Source organism: Cupressus sempervirens, chromosome 5 (assembly GCF_028749045.1).
Source record: "Cupressus sempervirens isolate cs-2001-9-10 chromosome 5, ASM2874904v1, whole genome shotgun sequence".
NCBI lineage: Eukaryota > Viridiplantae > Streptophyta > Pinopsida > Cupressales > Cupressaceae > Cupressus > Cupressus sempervirens.
This window is the reverse complement of record NC_143122.1, coordinates 120,294,403-120,315,272: the sequence shown is the minus strand read 5'-3', so window position 1 is coordinate 120,315,272 and position 20,870 is coordinate 120,294,403. Positions and strand designations below refer to the sequence as shown.

Below are 20,870 nucleotides of genomic sequence, written 5' to 3'. Positions count from 1 at the left end.
CTACTTCTAAAGTAGTATACAAATTCATTAAGGAAAACATGCTGGTTAGGTTTGGTGTTTCCATCAAATTAGTGATGGACAACGTAGCCTATTTCTCTTCAATTGAGATTACCAATTTTTCCTTTGAGTATGGAATCATAGTCAGTCATTCGTCTGATTACTTCCCACAAGGAAATGGTCAAGCCGAGTCCAGTAAAAAGAATTTGATAAATATTATCAGGAAATTGGTGTCAAATAATCAAAAGACTTGGCACAAGAAAATTCATGAGGCACCGTGGGCAGATAGAGTAACACCTAAGAGGGCAATTGGCATATCTCCTTTTGAATTAGTCTATGGAACTAAGGCTAATCTCTCATTACCTTTGGAATTGGCTACAAACAAACTTAGAATAGTGATTGAAGATGATATCTATAAAGATGGTTTAGAAAAGAGGATTTTGTACTTGAGCAAGCTTGAAGAGGAAAGAGAAGAAATCGTGGATCACGTCAGACAACACCAGATGCAAGTAAAGAATTTTTTTTATAAGAAGGCAAGACCATAGAAATTCATGGTAGGAGATAGTGTGTTACTCTGGCATAAGCGAAGTGCTCCAAAGGGTATGCATAAAAAGTTTGACACCTTGTGAAAAGGTCCATTCATAATTCATTGCGCATTCGAGAATAATTCTTTCAAATTGGTTTATCAAGATGGCGAAGTGCTACCTTTGACCTATAATGGTCAGGATCTGAAGCTTTATCAAATGTCATACTAAGAACAGGTAACCCCTATATTGTATTATAGTTACGTTTAGTTCCTTTCCATGTTTTCTTAGTTAGTTTTCCTTCCTTGCCTTTGCTTCCCTATTTTTTTCCCCCTTGTTTTAGTTTTGTTGTGTTGCCACCTTTTATTTTTGCAAAACCAGAGATTTTGAGTTACTTGCTTGGGTATAGTCTACCCAAGTCCCCAGTCAGAGCTAGCTGTTGCCCCACTTTTCACCCTGTAACCATTTTGCAAAAGTGGAAAATTTTGTGTTTTAGTTAAGCCTAGGTATGTCTGGGTCTAGTTCTAATTCCCCTTAGGTGAAAGAGTCTCCATCGGATTTTTCATCTTTCCCTTCTCTCACATTTCATGGCCGAGTGGTTTTCCTTGATGTTGTGAGTTTATGGGTAGCTTAGTACCTGATTTGATTGGGATTCTTGCAACATGTGAAGGTTATTCACAAAGCTGGGCTTGTTCGTGGCTTATCGTGTTTTCAACAAAAGAAGGAAGCTTGCAAAAAATTGAGCATCTCCTTCTCCTCGACGGGTTTTCAACCCATGAAGGCAATTTTCCACGAAGAGCAATAAATGATGTTGACAGGCCTATGTAAGAAGATAATGAGCTATTTTATGGAAAATCCCTATTTTCATTATAGTATTCTACCTTGGGAAATATTCAAGATTCATCACAACACTCAAAATCATCTTAAGTAGAAAACTCAAAAATGACTTCTTCTTGGCTGACTTTTGACCAATGAAGTCCATTTTCCGCCTAAGGTAATTGTAAAGGAAAGAAACAAGGAAGTGGGCCCCTTTTCAACTTTCACAATCCTTTCAAGATTTTCCAAAACCAAAGGAAATATTAACTCAAGGGATAAATTTTAAAGGAAAGCCCTTGGCGAAAAAATGGGAATCGTCTTCTCCTTGGCGGGTTTTCAACCCATGAGGACGATTTTCCACATTCAAGAGAAAATTAACTTTGTAAGCGGATTGGGCCCAAAAATTACACACAAATCATCTTAAGATGATAATGGAAAAAATCAAACCATTTTGGGAAAGGTATACTAAAAAGAATTCAATTAGGCAAATATTTCCTTATGACGTACTCTATTCATAATTCTCCGAAACTTAATGGGAAATGGAAAAGTAAGTATGAAAGAAAGGAAAGTTATCGTTGGGCCAATGGAAACAATGAAAAGACATAGAAATATCTGTTAGAGCTCCTAAATTTACTGTTTCAATGGATTTATCCTTTAATTCATTCGCGTGGCACAAATCCTAAAGATCAACAGATGAATTGAGACTCCTATATATATGGAAACATAACAGTTATTCAAACTACCACTTTTTCTTGAACTATTATTCTGTTAAATTGTACAATGGTTTCGAATAGTCTGTATTTGCAAATTCAATAATCTTGTTCTTTATTTAGATTTGAAATTTCAAATTACTTCATTTTCAGACAAAATGGCAACAAGATTTGCGGGGTTTGATGGACTAAATGGAATCAAGTCCACATTGCAAAATTTCATAGATACTTCATTCTATTTTTATGATATGCAATATTTTCAAAGGAAGTTGAAGTCGAAGCCGATTCATCCTATAATTGAGAAGCTTTGAGGAGGTGGACTAGTAGAGGCAGCTGGTTTCCTGGTGGCAGTCCAAGCTCCAGAATTGATTTATGAACGTATAAATCACTACAATATAAAAACTAGATAGATTGTGTTACCTGATTGTTAGTATTCAATATGGTCACATTGTTAAAGATTTTAGTTTTAGATTTTGAACCTCTTTGAACCACTTCGAACTTCAGTTCGAAGTAGTTCAAAGTAGTTCAAAATGGTTTGATAGTTCAAAGTGGTTCGAGATGCAGATTTGTTAGTTCGAAAGGGTTTAGAATCCTGTCTCAATCCATACTTCAGTTCAAGATCCTATCAGTTTAATGATTCCAAGAAAATGCAAAATGGTTCAAAAATTTTAATATGCAGTTGTGGAAACAAGTTTCAGGTTCAATGTCTTCTAGTTCAATGATCCAATGAATTGTCGAAGGAAGCTCAGTTTGAATACCATCTGCTCCTTGTGGTGAAGCAGGCTTTAAGACACCATATGGACGTATCAATATTGCAAATTCTATATGTGAAGGTGGAACTATGGAGATTATAGGACCAATTGCAATAGTAGTTGAGAATGTGATGTTGGTATATGCTACAATATTGGGATTGTTGGCGGTTGATTTGGCTTACCCAAGACCGATGCCTCCTTGCTCTCCTATGTTGGGAACAATTAACCATTTGAATCTTTTGGAATCACTCAAACATTGGAAAAAAACATGGCACCAACAAAGATCTACATGTCATCAATAATGGCAAAATGGTAGAATAGAAGCTCGACGACAGCAAGGGATGTGTTCATCAATTGAAGGATATCCAAACCCCGACCTAGAGCATTCCAAGGAATTTTGGTAGGATTGGTTACAAGAACATTATGATGTAGTGCTTTATAGCAATAAACTTTCTACATGTGTGATGAAGGTATAACCTCAAGCTCATTTTATGGATTCACGACACAATGGCAAGATTTTGTTGGGGCACATAATCTGAGAGTTAGAGGCATCTATTTTAATAATTCCACGATGTGAAGGGTGTTCATTTTAAGGAAGCTCTATTGTATATGTGATTTGTGGCATGTTGTAACCGCTATGTATGTTTTCAGGTCTGTCATGTTTTAACTCTCAAAGACGTGAAATGGAATCCAAGCTTCAAAATGCAGAAGCCATGTACACGGAGCAGTAAACTAAACACTTAGCGAGTATTCTGAATAGAATCTATATCATTTTCCATTCAGAATGTATGGATTCAATGTAGCTTGCGGTATCCAAAATGAAAGGCAGTATATTATATTAAAGATGAGGGATAAGTTTCACCATAATCATATGCCCAAGCAAAGCCTTCGTGCTTTATGATCGGCTGAGCACCAACCCGATGGAAGAAGAAGCCGCGGGCTACACTGGTAATGGCAGAAGATGCAAACAGGTTCAGCATCAGCTGAACCAATTCTAAAGGTGCCCGACGTTGAGGTAGTTTTGTGCAGCTATCGAATGACGTAGTCAGAAAAGTATTGTAACCTGCATACCAACTACTGTGCAAGAACACTTACAGAGCACACAGGACCAAAGAAAAAAAAATCAGATTCTACATTTCTACCACATCGTAATACAAGGTCACAAATAGAGATCCAAATATGAAGAAGTATGGGTGACCCAAGGAGGAACCATGCAAGAACTGCATCGAAGATAATTGCATCCATGTCAAAAAGCTTTTGATCACTATCTAGCAGTATATGTTAATATCTTGGATCAAAAGTGTATGGATATGTCTTCAAAATGTTAGGCAACTGGCTACAACATTTTGGAAATAATGATTGTTGAAACCTTCAATCATACATATCGCTTGTTCAACATGATAGTCATAAGTAATTCGGGCGAAGAAGTAAATGCCCCCTTGCATTATGGAGTTATCATAAGCCTTATAGATAGAGATGATTCTCAGATATCTTGACACCTGTCATAATAATTACATCATATGTCCGATAATTTCATTTTGTCATGGAAACCTGACTTAGTCTTTAGAAAAAATTAGGCCTTGTAATTCGAAATAAAGAACCTTCGAAGATGACAAAGATTTAGTTATAAAAACTGAAAAAGATCACCGAGAACAGGCATATACTAAAAGTGAAAAGGGGTGGTGGAAAAGCTTTCAAGAATCAGTTATTGGAAATGACTGAGAAACTGACAGAAGGAGAAATAAATAAGTGAATAGCAGAGTAATTAGGGGTTCCACTTTTTCTTCCGAAAGCTACAGACTGTGTGCTGTGGGCAGAGGGAGATTTTTCAATCCTGAGGGAAAGGAATACATAATAGAGCAGAATAGAGCTTTATTTGCTAAACTTTGTGTTAGTGATTAAAGAGGCTTTTGATTTTGAAATGTAATGTAGGAGAGATGGTTTTCATTTTCTGTTGCATGCGTAAAAGTATCTTTGTAGTCTTTTACATCTTAAAGAAGGGAGGTTTGAAAGAAATCTGCAAATTGGAACTTTGAGTCCATGTAGTTTTTTCTTTCCATTGATGGTTATGTTGCTATAACTTTCAGTTTTCTTTAGGTGCATCAGATTTGCTGTTTTCTACATGCATTTGATATCAGGATCTTCTGGAAGCTTTGATTTGTTTTTCCTCAGGAGAATGGAAATTGTTCTTTAACTTTTATCCTTTGAAATGCAATATACAGCAGGTTAACTTTGTGTAATCTGTTTTATCCTATCTCCTTTCTTTTTTTTGGTTCTTAGGTTTCGCATCTACTCTCTGTTTACAGGTAGATGTTAGATATCCTTTCGTACTTTCTGGTAAAAGCACTCACATTTAATTCACTATAAATCTTGCACGGGGAGCTGTACCTGATAAAAATTCAGGGGAAGGTTATCAATCCATGATAACCTATCCAACTGTTGGTGCTGGTTTGTCCTTTCACTTGGGCATTCAGGGTCGGATTTCCACATATTCTCTTGAAGGACAATCTATTCACTAACACTGATCATACAATATTAATCTCCATTGATAGGAAAACTTTGGTGAATTACCTCCAAGTTCCAGAACGGGAGGAGTTTTCGAACTTGATAGTAGGAGGAGTAGTTTCTAAGTTCTTCAAGAAGAAGATGGTGTGGAGGAAGGAAATTATGCAATCCTGCTTTCAAAAGTTGCGGAGTGCCAAGAGTAAGGTCCCCAAAACTCTATTTGGTACTAACCTCAAACCTGAGATTGTAGACATTTTGGTTCTCCTACATAGACTGAAAGGTGAGGTAGAGGCTCTAAATTTCGTTGAATAGTATTTCTTTCTGGCACAAGTTATTTTTTCAGATATGCAATATATTGATTGGGCTCATGAGGTAAGTGAAAATATTTCCAAAGCTCTCAGCGCCATGAAGTTCTAAAACACTTTTTATATGTCTTCCTTTCTGATTTACATGCTAGCATCTCTACAGTTATGGTTGGGTCTTATTATCTTTTGCAAAATTAATAGCCTGACTGGATAAATAGCTCATAGCATAGAGGACTCAAGATGAAATGTGAATCCTATATGATTTAAAATAGAAAACTTTACAAAAGAAACTACGAGGGAATTTATTTGAAGTGTTTGGGACACGAAGAAGCAAAATAAGTTTTGGAACAATTTCATAATAGGTATGGCACAGGACACAGATCAAAAGAAGCTACAACTCACATGATTTTGAGATTAGGTTACTTTTGGCCTACCATCTTTAGGGATACATTTAAACATATACGTTCTTGCCACATTTGTCAAATGAGTGCCAATAGAGAAAGACATCCAACTATGCCACTACAACCAAAGTTTGATGTATGCGCTTTTGCTAAGTGGGGGCTGGACTTCATTGGTCCAATAAACCCACCATCATCTGTAGGACGTATGTTTTTCCTCATAGCTAGAGACTATTGCACACACTAGATAGAAGATGAAACTTTTTGAAATTGCACAACAAAAGTGGTTACAAATTTCTTGGAAGAACACATTGCCACAAGGTTTGGTATGTCATTCTTCCTTGTATGTGATAATGGGTCACTTTTTTTGTCAGCCTTCCTTACTCAATGGACATTAGAAAATCATGTCATAATCAATTTCTCCTCTAATTACTATCCCCAAGGGAATGCTGTGGTTGTGTCTTACAATAAGAACTTGATTACAGTGATAAAGAAATTGTTATAGGAAAACCCAAAAGATTGGCACACTTAGCTAACATATGCATTATGGACGGATAGAGTCAGGATAAAAAATGCTTTGGGAACATCTCCCTATTTACTCATTTACAAACAAGAACCAATGTTCCCACTTAATCTCGAGATTCTAGTATTGAAATTTATGAAGGCATACGTTGAGGACACTGATAGAGTTCAGATTAGATTAATGAATCTCTCATAATTGGATGAGAAAAGAACAACAACTTTGGAGCATATGGCAAAACATTAGACCATCATCAAATGGTGGTTCGATAAGCGGGCCATAATCAAATCTTTCATAATATCTTATTTTGTTCTCCTATGAAACAAGGCAAAAGAAAATTCAAGTAGTTACACTAAGTCTCAATGCTTGTGGATTGGCCTTTATCAAATTACGAAGATTTTGGGAGAAAATACTTTTAGGCTGAGCTCCCTAAAGGGGAATTGGTCCCATTGCCAATTAATAGCTAGTTCCTAAAACATTACTTTGAGACCTGAAAGTGGAAAAAAAAATCTACAAGCGTGTTTGCTTTCAATTGTGTGTTCACTTTCAATTGTTTGTTTGCTTTAAAAGTTGTGTCTATCTTTTATTGTTAGTCAGGGGGTTAGGTGTAATCAAGACCTTTTCTTGACGTATTTCCTGGATCACTCCTTTTGGTTTCAACTTTTGGGAAGAGGTATTTCTTTGTCAAAGCATTCAAATGATTTTTGTTTTTTGTACCTACTAAAAAAATGGATGTTACTTGCAATTCTAAAGGACTTTTAGTATTGAAATCAGAATTGTAGATCGATAGTTCTCAACACTTTACAAATTTAAAGATTGACTAGCTTGGTGTTTTCAAATCAAGGTCGACAGTAGCAAGGGATAGTCCAAACTTGCTGGTTCAAATAATAGGTCTTTTCAAAGAACTGCTAATGTCACTATTTGGCATGAGAATTTCCAAAGGTTCATAAAAGAGGAATGCAAGGGTTATCAAACTAAAGGAAGAATATGAAAAACAACACCAAAGCTCTAGCTACACAATCTAAGCGTGGTCAAGGTATAGAAGAAAGAAAAAGGGAAAAAAGATGATGTTAAGAAATAAAGATTCCAAAGGATCCGAAAAACTAATCAAACAATAGGGATATGCACTTCAAAATGGCTATCCATCATCTATACAAATTGCTTCATAGAAGAATCAAATGGAAACGTGCGAGCTTTGTGAAGCAAAATCAAAAGCGATTACTAAGGGCCTACAATGCAAACTTGATGACGCTTTGAGAGCCCTCGGAATAAATTATCTCACCTGGTTATACAGTGATTAATACAGAAGTTTTAAAAGGATCCCTGATGAATGGAATAGTGGAGTGAGAGATTGTCTCTGAGTTTCTAGAAGCTTATGATAGATTACACTTTGAAACGTCAAAGGAAATGAATACATTGTGCACACATTGAGCTTGAAGATTCGAGATTCTAAGGTTTTGACTATCAAAGAACTTGAATGCTACTTGAAGTGTTCGAGATTCAATTGTCATTTGACCCATGTCAAAAGAATGCTTGTTGATGAAGAAATGCCTTTGTCATTTCTTCCCTTTTTTTGGGGCTATTTGTTGTTGTTTCACAATGCATGCCCCATTTCCCTAAGAAACTGGGACCTTCTAGTAAATGTTTTGTCTCCCAAACTCCTAGTCCAGGGCCTGGGTCACGATTGGACTCCCCCAAGAGTCTGGTTCAAATTCCAGTCTTTGACTAGGGAAGTCCAGAGAATCAAATTTGGAGAAAAATGAAGTTTTGGTGTATCTTCAGTGCAAAAGTGTGCACATGCGCACCTTCACAAGGTGTGCAGGTGTGCTCAGTGCACACTCATCTCCTTTCGGAGATGTGCACATTCGTACTTGCACATGTGCACACCTCCGAAGGGTGTGCATCTGTGGAGGTGCGCTGGGGTCTATATAAACCCTAGACCCCCTTCCATCTTCTCATTGCTCTTCATGCTCTCTTGACTTTTGCACATATGCACCCTCAGTCATGTGTATCCCAACCCCTCCTCCGAACTAGCCAACACAACTAACAAGGTCCGCTAAACACCAAGAAGAAAGTCACAAAGAAGGTGTGCATGTGTGCACCTTCTTAACTAAAACAAAGCATTAAAAAAAACACCTAAGTGTGTGCACCTTTATAGCTTAAGTAGAAGCAATCAAAAAACTATGTTTGATTCCCCCACATGAAGCACTCGCATTGCGCATGTGCGCACCTTATTGAGGTGTGCACATGTGCAACTACACACAAATAGCCAATTAGGGGCCATCAGTGCACCTAACACACCTGTAAGGGTGCACTAGGTGCACTAAGCAACATAACAATTGATCGGGTTTTGACTGTTTCAGGTTTATTTTTGCCAGGTTTTCATCTATTTAGGGTCAATTACGGTTGGTTTTGGGTTAAAATTTAGCTTTGTGGACTAATGTATCTTTTTTTGTGTAGATAAGATGGCATCATCATCCTCTTCAATGGCAGAAAAGATATCTCCGAAACCCATTTTATTCAAGTACCAAGGTGCACCAAGGAAATCTTAGTTTCCAAATGGGCATGCTGAGATCAAAGACACAGAGCTTGGACACATAGACTAGAATGACTTCCTCATGATCTATAATAAGCCTAAAGAACGGTCTACAATGGTATCTGTAATTATGCATTTAGGCCTCGTAAACATAACCTCACACATGACTTTAGCCCAGTCTTCAGAACTGATAATGACCTTGGTAGAAACGTGTCTGAAGAAAAGGTCGTTAAGAGTGTCATAGGAGAAATAGTCCTCAACCTTTGACTTTGGAACTTTGAGAAAGTATTTCATCTCCGAAGGAAAAATCAGTATTTGCAAATTTCTTATGAAGAAGTTGCGAGATGGTACAGAGAAAATGAAAAGGAAGCTAAAGAAACCATTCAATCCTCCTTCCTAATAGACTAAACACCAGTAGGCTATGGAGTTGGCAAAGTGGACATAATGCAAGGATACATGAAAAATGATATAGGATATGCAATTGTGCTTTTGAGCTGAGCAATGGGACTTCCTGCAACAGGACATCTTCAAACTTGGATGGTTCATTTCATAGAAACAATCTGGACAACAAGAATGCCAATTGACTAGGCCACTACTCTAAGTGATAACTTAGATGAGCAATTGATAGTCGTCAAAGTCGATCCAAGGTTCTACATGACATCATATTTGGTGAACTTATTGGCGGCTCAAACTAATGACTATCCTAGAGTGAGATGAGTTAGAGTTGATTGTGTTGTGGAAACAAAATGAGATTTTAAGAGGCTATTTACATGGATTTTTAGGCCCTACAGACCTGGATATTCCAAAGATCACTCTTGCTGTGGCATTAAAGAGGAAATTAAAGGGAAATGTACAATTAGACCCATTTTGGAGGCATATCAGCAGTGGTGTGACAATTTTGAGGAGAAAGGTGTACAAATAATATAGCGGAACTTGAACCTATTGCACCATATTCAGTCGTGTGCAGATAAGCTAGTATCCATAGTGAACCAGGATTTTGGATTGATGGATGAGGTACATACCTGGGCTAAAGACCTACAGGCGCTCCAATCAATAAAAGCCCAAAGGTATCATACACTCATGGAAGTATTCACCGCTGAGGAGCTTGATAAGTTGGACAACTAGATAGAGAAGATACCTGCCGACAATAAAGTCATGGAGGGTCTACATGCAAAAATTCATAAAATAAGAGACCAAACTCAAGAACAAATTTTGGAAACAGAAAGGTATTACAATGATGCTTGCCTTGAGATTTTTGAAGATAAAGACTAAGCTCAATATGGTGCCATCAGTAGTCCAACAATTATGAGGAACCTTTGAAGATGCTTCATTAGATGAAGATATTAGGCAAGCATTCAAGATTGAAGAGGTATTGTTGGAGCTAGACACTAAACTTAAGGATTTTATCGCAACCTGAATAGAAGTCAGCAACTATTGACAATTATTAAAGGATAAATATGGAGCTTTGGATTTGTAGAAGCTACCCAAGTGATGAAGATAATAGAGAAATCTAAGAGCAAACATCTAGCCATCATTTTGGTATAAAGGGGAAGAAAACCCAGATACTGGAAATTTAGTTTTGACACTTGGTAAACTTTTGCATTTTTGGAACCTGTCATCAAGTTGCACAGGTGCGTTTTTCACAGAGGTGCGCCGATAGTTTTGAAAAAGTAGTGGGCCAATAGTTAACTATCAATTCCTAATTGAGAGCATTCCATACACCAGAAACACATTTTGACAATAGTTCAACTCCCAAAGACACCTAAAAAGGGCCAAACTTCCATTTTTAAAGCTCCCAAAGACTCCTAGATCATCTCATAGCTTCTTTCTTCTTATCTACTTCTTTTATTTTTTAAAGTCATGTAAAGGTTCATGCACCCATGAATTGATATAAAGAAGGGTGGAGACATACTTAGCACCATTTAGAGAGTCGATTTGTATATAATTAGATTTGTTTTATTAGTTTTTAGCATGAGTTGCACTTTAAGAACTCTCTCTCCTAACAAAAAAGGAGATGGTTTCTTATAAATATGTGGATGTAATATGTACTCCAGACCATTATTTTGATACAATAATATATGTTATTGGTGCTCTCATTTTGAGTGTAGTTATTCTTGTTAGAGTGTGTTATTTTTGCGAATGCATATTCATGAATAATAATGGAGCTGATGGTTTAATTGTGTTGTTATGATTGTGCGACCTTTTAGTTTTGGTGTTTGCCTCATGTTAACAAATTCTGCTGACGTACCAAGTTGGAGAAAAGATCACCTATTGTTCTTGCATAGCTTCTCGTCTTGCATGAGCACACTTTCTGTGGCCTTACAATTCAATGAGAACTGAAACATCAATCGGTTATTATTGAGTTCCCAACAACAATTGCATTAGTGGAATTGAGGAAGTGTTGCTCCTAATTTCATTGGTTTCGTACTTGATCTTTTCGACAATTTAACTCGTAGACATGTTACCGTGGTTTATGTCATTAGGAATTTCCCTTTCAATTTATTTTCTTTAATCTCTCGTTACCTTATCTTTATTATTTTCTTTGCTAACACTTGGTTAAAATAGGAATTCATATAGTTGCATCGATAAATTTCATTCATCATAAAACAAAAAATACCAAAAAAAAACTCTTTTTGTTGTTACTTTTCAAACAGTAGATCAAACCTCTTGTCTGAAATTGGTCGAACCAGCAAAGGCCTCCTTGTGAACATAAACATTTATCTTCAATTGAGCGGATTCTAGTAGGTCGCGAGATCGCTCAGAACCTTCGAGTTGATCCTAGAGTAGCTTTTCAAAAGAGAACTTTGAAAGGATTCCTGTCGTTAAGCATTGCGCAAAACAATAGCTCAACAATAATGTAAACAATTGTTGTTCAATACAAGTTTTCATATTTGAAATAAACTGGGTTGATACTCATTGATCATTTAGTTGGCTTCATTGTGAAACTTATTTGCAAAGTAATAAACTACTCATTCAAAAAATTCAAAGTCTGAATTGTAATTGATTAGCTACCATCATTGGAATATTGAGTTACTTACAAAATGTTTGACAAAATGACAAACACTTAATTAAGTTTGAAAATTGGTGTTGTTTTGAGCTATAAGCGATTGGGAGTCTTTACACTCATAGGGATTTTCTCCCTCTGCTAGAGGATCTCCACATACAAAAATCATTCTGTTATGTCTGATGATATTGTGTCTGTTTGATGTTATTTACTTTTATTGTATTGCATCAATTATCAGTTTTATGTTTTGGGAGTTGTTAAGGTTAATTGAAATATTGGTTGAAATAGTAGGCTACCTATTTGTATTGATTATTGATTGCTATTACTTATTTCTTATCAAACAGCCAAAATAGAATATTTAAATAAATTTTATATAAAATAATTTGTAAATACATTATTTGAGAAAAAAATAGGAGACAACAAAAGAGGTAAAACATTTGTAGAGTCATATGTCATTTTTCTTATTCCAAACTGCCGTTTTTCATAGCTTATTTTTAAAATTTTAAGTAGTAACAAAAGTAGGTATAGATTCCAAATTATCCTAATTCCTATGATTAAAAATGGAATGAGATTCCAACTGCTTCAATTTAAGCACAAATTGGACTTAAATAGCTACATGAAAATATGTGATTATACATTATAGATCTATTAACTCAAGATGGGAGAATAAAGACATAACAGCCATTCACTCTAATAAGAAGTTTTTATGAACTCATGAAACGTGTTAATTAATTTAACTTAGAAAATTACAGATCAAATCTTCTTATAAAAACTACCTCTTATTAAAGACGCAAGAATTTAACAAAGGAACCATGTTCGACATCCCCTCAAAAAGTACTCATTACAACATCCTCTTAAAAGTACTCATAAATAAAAATATGAAAACCATTATTAATGAATGAATGTATCTGGATGACGTCAATGAAAACCAGCCATCTAAATGACCAAGATACAACCAAAAACATTTTTCCCATTGAGGAAGTTCCTACATACCATACGACTTTAAAATTCACTTGCATCCACATTAGAAATCAAGAAATGAAAGTATGCTAATATCCATAAATGACCGGATCAGATTGTGCTAATCAATAACACTTTCCCATGTACGTTGAGAAGAAAACAGAAGTTTCCAAGAAAACACTAAAACAGAACCGTACTCCTTTGAAGCTCTTTCAGTTTCATTACTTTTCCATCAGTTGATGTTACTCACAAAAAGAATAATCTGCACGAATATATCCATAAACAGGTTAAGAATGACACTAACAATAATAATAAAAATGGCATAGTTTGTGACAATCTTTTCTTGCATTAATTACATCTATCTTTTAAGGCCATCTAACGGTGGGCCGTGATAGCAGCAAACTTGCATTTAGTTACTAGTTAAACATAACTAATCTACGACAATATGAATTATGAACTACTGTGACCTTGAATATAACTGATTTTTGAAAGTTTATTGAGACACTAACTGTACAAATCAAATAATGAATGGTCGGAAGAAAGCACTGGGATGTATATATGAAGCGAAAATGCTACCGCACAGAGGGTCTTCTAATGAATGTCAACGCCCACTGAGGCTGAAGGTGATATCAGATGATGTATATGTTTCCTGATCTGTAGAGCTTTGGCAATATGGTATAATGCTAGTTTCAATAGCTTCACCAACGGGCGGTTCGTTTTCTTGTTGAGAAGAAGAATGGTTCTTCAGCAAAGGGTTCAGTGTTTGTACAACATCCTGAAAAACAGAACACTGTCAGAGGACCTGTTTGAAAAACATGAAATAGGAAACTCATTCAAATTAGCAATCAAGTCTTAAACACGCAGAATGGACTTACAAATTACCTTCATGGATGGACGGCCGAATCTATCAAACGCAGTACATTTCAATGCTAATTCAATCACAAGCAAAAAATCTTGAGGAGGGTTGTCATGTAAAAGGTGGCGATCTACAATTGATTCCAAGTTATCTTCTTCAAATTTGATCTTGACCTGATTACCAAAGGGATCGAAAGATATTAAAAGATTGTAACACTATTGAAAAAGGTCCACGATCAAATAAATGATGTGCTCCACAAACAAAGAGAGACATTGACAAGTGATGATGCCAAGAGACAACTAATTAATATATTGCACTGCAAATAACAAATGAAATGTGATTACGAATTTATTAAACAAGTAGGAGGCTTTGCCTATTTCTAAACTTACACAAACACGTTACATAATGGTGACCAACAAATGAAGGCACAAACCTCAATATATATTGATATAACTTTCCCCAAACCTATCGGTAACTGAATGGGCCTGACATGGATTTTACTCTCTAAACCTAACCTAAAGTACAACTTGGAGGGTTGAAGAAAGGATAACAAAGACCCTTCCAAGGAGGAAGTTCGTTGTCCCCCTTAATGACAGCTCTTTAAAATCCAAACATTTTTAACAAATTAGAAGCTTTCCCTCGTAATTATTACCAAGTTAAGAGTAAAATGGTGCCATTACTGGAATGAATACTCCTTGAGGTTATCTTGAGATGACTAAAAGATAAACATACTTTGTCATGGTTCTCCTCCCTGTCTGTAACATATCACCATTTAGTCACAATCTTTGGATTTTTTGGTTCTTCCCTTCCCTGATTTGTACCTTTCATTTTCTGAAATAACAACAAAGCTCTCTATCACTACATTGCATGTGGAATAAACTGCATGAAAAGGATTAGATTCTCAAGATAGGCTAGAAAGACCACCAACTCTCAAACCATTGTAATGCCTATTAATTGTAAACTCTGCAAGTGTTCTCTAAATTGCTGAGTGCTCTCTCTTTTTTTTTTTTGTACAGGTTTTTATAAGTTCAACTCACGAGCTTCTACAAACATGGCAAATATGTCTCCATGTGTAAAATGTGTTTTCCATGCAATTTTTTGCTATAAAACTGTGCATTTTCTCTTCAAAATTAAATTTTTAATTTAATACATTTTTCAAATCAAGTTTGAAAAAAAAATAAGGAAATTTTATTGCTGAGTTTTTGTCGAGTATTTGCTGAGATTTCGTTGACTCAAGATTTTTGGGCTTGATGAATGCTCTCTATGTCCAAGTCTACAAACTATACAATAATACCCTTAGCAAGGCATTAGCTCAAGTCCATTATATTAATTTGCAGTCACTGAAACCCTACCTCAATATAGAGAGACTAGAATAAGGACAATAAACTTAACTAGCAATATATTGGTGACTACCTGACCAAATTACATTAAATCAAATTCATGATATATCAATCAATGCCAAAATGGAAAATAGTGATATGCGAATTTTGATCAAACCATAAGGGCTGAAACAAGAAAAAATACAGCACTCTTGAAAGGATCTAGACTAAATCACCTGATTCTAATACACCCCAAGCTGATGGATGATATATTGGAATAAAATGGATCTGTTAGATCAATCAGATAGGAATCTATACAATGTCCCCTTATATAAATCCTTAAGAATAAGGGACTGTTAACTTGTGATTCATTGCAAAAGTATTCTTTCTATCAAAGACTACTGATAACACAAAATCCTATATAAATCTTATATCGATGATAGTTGATACAAGTGCCACATATTATAAGAATCCTAACTTATGAACTTCTTTATAATTGCTTGTCCTTAGAATAGACAATCGATACCACTTGTATTATAATAATCTTAATCACTATATAATATTCAAGTATTTTTGGATGCAATTAATATCTTTGATATTTAGATCTGCAATTTGTATCTATAATGTCCCCGTCTTTTTAGCATCTCAGTGGAGTTCTTAGCCTTTACATTCTCCAAAGGCTAAGTGGAGAAATAAGGAGAAATTGATTAAATTAATTTCTTATAAAGTCATTAAATAAATTCAAATTAAAAGGTGACTTTATATTTAATTAATTTAATTAAAAGTGACTAAAGTTAAATAAATAAATTAAGAGAATCTTCTAGAAGGAGGAATTTAATATTATTTTATTTCTTCTAGAAGGAGGTCCATCTATTGGAGGAAAAGAATAAATAGGGAGGGCAGCTTCATTGTTGAGCATCGAATGTGTTGCCATCTACTCTTTTGGATAACTTGTGGAGCCAAGAGTTTTTGTAGTTGCTACATTGATCGTTGGGAATGAAGACTCCCATTGATTTGCATAACTAAGGTGGTGAAATATCTTCGGAAGGGTTGCGACTATTGGAGAAGACAAATCAGTCTTTTCATTGTGCCAAATTTGTAGCCTAGGGCCACATCTATGGAGTAAGAAATAAGTTGTATTGTTGCTACAGTATCGTTGCCACAGTGGCGCTGCTACAGTGTCATCACTACAGTAATTTGCTATAGGAAAATTCATATCTTTGGAGAAATTCTAGGTTTTTATCTACTACATTTTGCATTGTTTGAGAATAAATTTTTAGGGCATTGGTAGGGTTTGTAAAATCTGTTGTAATCTGATTTATATCAGACTTTGTTGCCCTAATGTCTTATTGATGTAGATGCATATTTTCCTATTTGTAATCAAAATTATACAAAAACAATTGCATATCTTCATTATTAGATGTTTGGTGTGTTCTTTGCAAGCATATTTATTAAAGTTTGGCATTTAGAAAGCAATCAGAATTTAGATATGCAATATATCTCTTGCTTGCAAAGTGTTTGACGAAATGTCAAACAAGTGAATTAGAGAAGATTGTGTTTGACGAAGTTATAACCTGTTGGGGTTATTACATTGGTATTAGAGCTAAATCCTGCCATCCTGAGGGTTTAACAATCACATGTAGCCACTGGGGTTGGCTCTCATAGATTTTACACTCACAGGTGAGCTCTGTTTGACAGGGAATAAGATTTTGGCAGGCAGCCAGACACCATGGGTGACAGGCAAGAGTGTAGCCCACCAAGAGACAATAGGAATGAGGATTAGGAAACAAGGGAATTTTTCAGAGCAATGGTTACAGGACAAGAACGGATGGCTCAGGGTTTGCAGGCATTCACCACCATGGTTGAACACATGAACCAACAAGACAGAGGAAATTAGGAACAAGGGGATAACAAGAGTGCAGTGAGATCACCTAGAGCTCATAGAACTCTTTCCAGAACAGCAGACAAGCCCACACATCCTACCTTTGTTAGAGAGGAACCAGTACAAAAGCTAGTAGAGGAAGTTGAGGATGAGACATTTGCAGATATTCTTATGGCTGCTAATGATGAATGGGAATTATTGTCACTGTGGGTATGGGAGAGAATGAATTTTGAGAGGTTTGTGAACCAAAGAAGAGAACACTACCGTGCAGTCAGACAAAATTGGAGACCTCGTGGCGAGGATAATGAATTAAAGCGGGCTACAGGGAAGCTTTCCTTGACTACATTTGATGGGAGTAGTAGAATGACAGCACAAGCTTGATACTGTTAGCACTGAGATCTATGACAGAAGTGGAGGCAATAAAATATGCCATGCTACATTTAGGGGGAGTTGCACGATTGGCGGTGCCATGGGATGGTTACCCTTCAGCATAACCAAGTGACTTCATATCAGGACTTCGTGGATAGATTGGTAGAGAGGCTTGATAAGAAGGATCCAAAAGTCTACTTCAAGGATTTGGTCCAGTTGAAACAGACAGGCAGATTGAAGTATTTCATTAGTGACTTTCAGAGGCTATCTGTTATGGTGTTAGATATATCAGATAGGAGATCGGTTATTTTGTTCACAGAGGGATTATCCAAACCATTGAAGGATTGGGTAAAAGCCTTTGATCCATTCAATTTGCAAGAAACAATTAAGAAGGCTAGAAGTATGAACAAATAGCCCCAGTAGATAAATTTCAGTCAAAGGGTGCATCATCTAGCGAAGACAAACCATTATTCAAGAAACCTGAGAGGAATGAAACGTAGGCTGAAAATAAAGATAAATCATTTGCTCCTTTGGATAGAGAGATATTGAATGATTTAAGGAAGAAAAAACTCTGTTTTTATTGCAAAGGACCCTATGACATGAACCACGAATGTCCTTTGAGGCCAAAGAGGAAAGCAAACAGGGTTATGTGGACTTATTATGAGGATTCTGATTTTGAAAATTTAGACCAACAATTTGAAAATGAGAAATCAATTGAAGAAAATGAAGACACAAATTATATAGGTGATGAGAAGCCTGAGGGTAAACTTAAGGAGGCCCATCTCACTAGTGTACAACAAGAGGGATCATTTAGGATGAGAGGGGTATTGGCTGGTCAGTGAGTTATTACTTTGCTTAATACAGATGCTACTCACGCTTTTATTGATTCCAGATTGATTGAGAGGCATAGGATACAGATAGAGCAATTTGAGGGTCTGAGAGTGAGGGTAGCTGATGGCTACATCCTCAAATGTGACATGAAGATTACAGGAATGCCCGTAAAGATCAACAATTTTGATTTCAAAAGCAGATTTTTATGTTGTTAACATGGGTAATACAGATTTGGTCTTGGGTATGACTTGGTCACATGACATAGGGGAGTTCACTCTCAATTTGAAAGATATGGAGATGAAGTTTCAATCAGAAGGGAAGACCCATATACTTAAGGCCATTTGTGACAGTAGGTTTAGGATGATGTCTTGTAGACGCATGGAGAGCTTGTTGAGACATGACCAAGTTGAGTGGGCAGCCTGTTGCACTTTAATACTATCACATAGGCAGCAAAAATCAAAATATCACCCAGACATATAGGAACAAAGAATCAAGCACTACAAGGTTTTCAGTGAAATACCACCAGGTAGACATCCAAATAGAGGTATTGAGCATATTATTGAGTTAGAGGAGGGTGCTAAACCCATCATGATCACACCCTACAGGCATCCAAAGAGATTGAAGGATGAGATCGCGAAAACCATTAAGGAACTACTTGCTATGGTGCACATTAGACCAAGTAAGTCGCCTTTCGCTTCTTTTGTGGTTTTGGTGAAGACGAAGGAACTCTTAGGATGTGCATAGATTACAGGGTCCTGAACAAGAAGACTATCAAAAATAGGTACCCCATCCCACGAATTGATGAATTATTGGATGAGCTACACGGAGCATGTTTCTTCTCCAAAATTGATTTGAGATCAGGCTATCATCAGATCCAAGTCAGAGAGCAGGATAAAGAGAAGACAACATTTAGAAGTCATTGTGGCCATTTTGAGTTTGTAGTTATGTCATTTGGGCTAACTAATGCTCCAGCTACTTTTCAGTCCACAATGAACAGGGTTTTTCAGCATCACTTGAGGAAATCTGTGTTAACCTTCTTTGATGACATCCTAGTGTATAGTAGGACATGGGATGAGCATGTGCAGCACTTAGACACTGTGTTGAGCATTCTAAGAAAGGAGTCCAAATGTGATTTGGGATTATCAGAGTTATTATATCTAGGTCACATTATTAGTGCTCAACTCCAAAAAAGATTCGTGCTATTATTGAGTGGCCTACTCTAGTAAACCTGACACGGTTGAGAGGATTTTCGGGTTGTGTGGGTTCTACAATAGGTTTGTTAGTGGATATTCCAGGCATGAAGCACCCTTGAAAGACTTGATGAGAAATGGGGCTTTCTTATGGACTCTTGAGGCACATAAGTGTTTTGATAAATTCAAGGAGTTGATGACTTCTTGTCCAGTGCTAGCATTACCAGATTTTAGCAAACCTTTTAAGTTGCATTGTGATGCATCTGGCAAAGGTGTTGGAGTAGTGTTTATGCAGGACAAGCACCCAATTGCTTATGAGAGTAGGAAGCTCAGGGGGCCTGAGAGGAGCTTCAACATTTATAAGGAAATGTTGGCCATAATGCATGCTTTGGCCAAATTTAGGTAGTATTTAGTGGGTGGCAAATTCAGCATAAAAACTGACCGCAATAGCCTAAAACATTTCCTAGGGCAGCAAGATCTTAATGACAGGCAACAGAAATGAGTAAGTAAATTATAGGCATATGATTTTGATATTACCTATTTCAAGGGAACACAAAATGTAGTAGCAGATGCCTTGTCACAAAGACCCCACTTGAGCTTGATGACCGATATATCAGAGGATTGGAGACATTTGATCCTTGCAGAGTATGCAAAGGATACATGGGCATCGAGATTCATAGATGGTTTGATCCAAAATAGTGATTTCACCCTTGTGAATGAGATCATCATTTACAAAGGGCGCATTTATTTGGTGTCAGGGTCAGAGATGAAGAGGATGGTGTTGAGAGTTTATCATGACACCTATGGTAGGACATCCAGGGTTTTACAAAACCTACCAGTAGATTCTTGAGCATTTTTCTTGGAAAGGGCTCAAAGATGAAGTGTTGCAATATGTTAGAGAGTGTCCTACTTGCCAGCAGAATAAATAGGAGCACTCTTACCCAATCAGCTTACTTAAGCCACTTCCAATTCTTGACAGGAAGTGGGAGTGTTTATCCATGGACTTCATCACAGGACTGCTGAGAGCCCAAGGTAGAGACTGTATATATGTTGTTGTTGATCGGCTTACAAAGTTTTCCCACTTCTTCCTAATCAACACTACATACACTGCTACACAGGTGGTAGATTTATTCTTTAGAGAGGTATTTAGGTTGCATGGTTTAACTCAGAGCATTGTGAGCAACAGGAATAGTAGATTTATGAGTCACTTCTGGCAGGAGTTGTTCAAATTGTATGGGACAGAGCTCACTCCGAGTACTAGCTACCACCCCCAGATAGATGGCTAGACAAGGATAGTGAACAAATGGGTGGAGGGATACCTTAGGAATTACTAGCAGGGCAACAGAAGGCTTGGGTTAAGTGGATATATCTATGTGAATATTGTTATAATTCTACT

The 20,870-nt window shown here is 36.5% G+C and overlaps 1 protein-coding gene across 5 annotated transcripts in view; it reads right to left on the bottom strand.

Annotated features, from left to right (window-relative positions):
- Window positions 1-13,017: 13,017 nt before the first annotated feature.
- Window positions 13,018-20,870, bottom strand: part of LOC149554800 (uncharacterized) — a 309,622-nt gene continuing 301,769 nt past the window's right edge. For 4 of the 5 annotated variants that reach the window (XM_089828801.1, XM_089828800.1, XM_089828797.1 and 1 more), the window contains exons 20-22: window positions 13,910-14,056; window positions 13,604-13,802; window positions 13,018-13,289 (exon numbers count right to left, since the gene is read on the bottom strand). In XM_089828801.1, the coding sequence (XP_089684927.1) occupies window positions 13,629-13,802; window positions 13,910-14,056 (321 nt within the window). In that variant the 3' untranslated portion in view covers window positions 13,018-13,289; window positions 13,604-13,628. Of the gene's footprint in view, window positions 13,290-13,603; window positions 13,803-13,909; window positions 14,057-20,870 lie in introns of those variants that run through there. The other variant, XR_016364417.1, reaches the window with a different exon arrangement.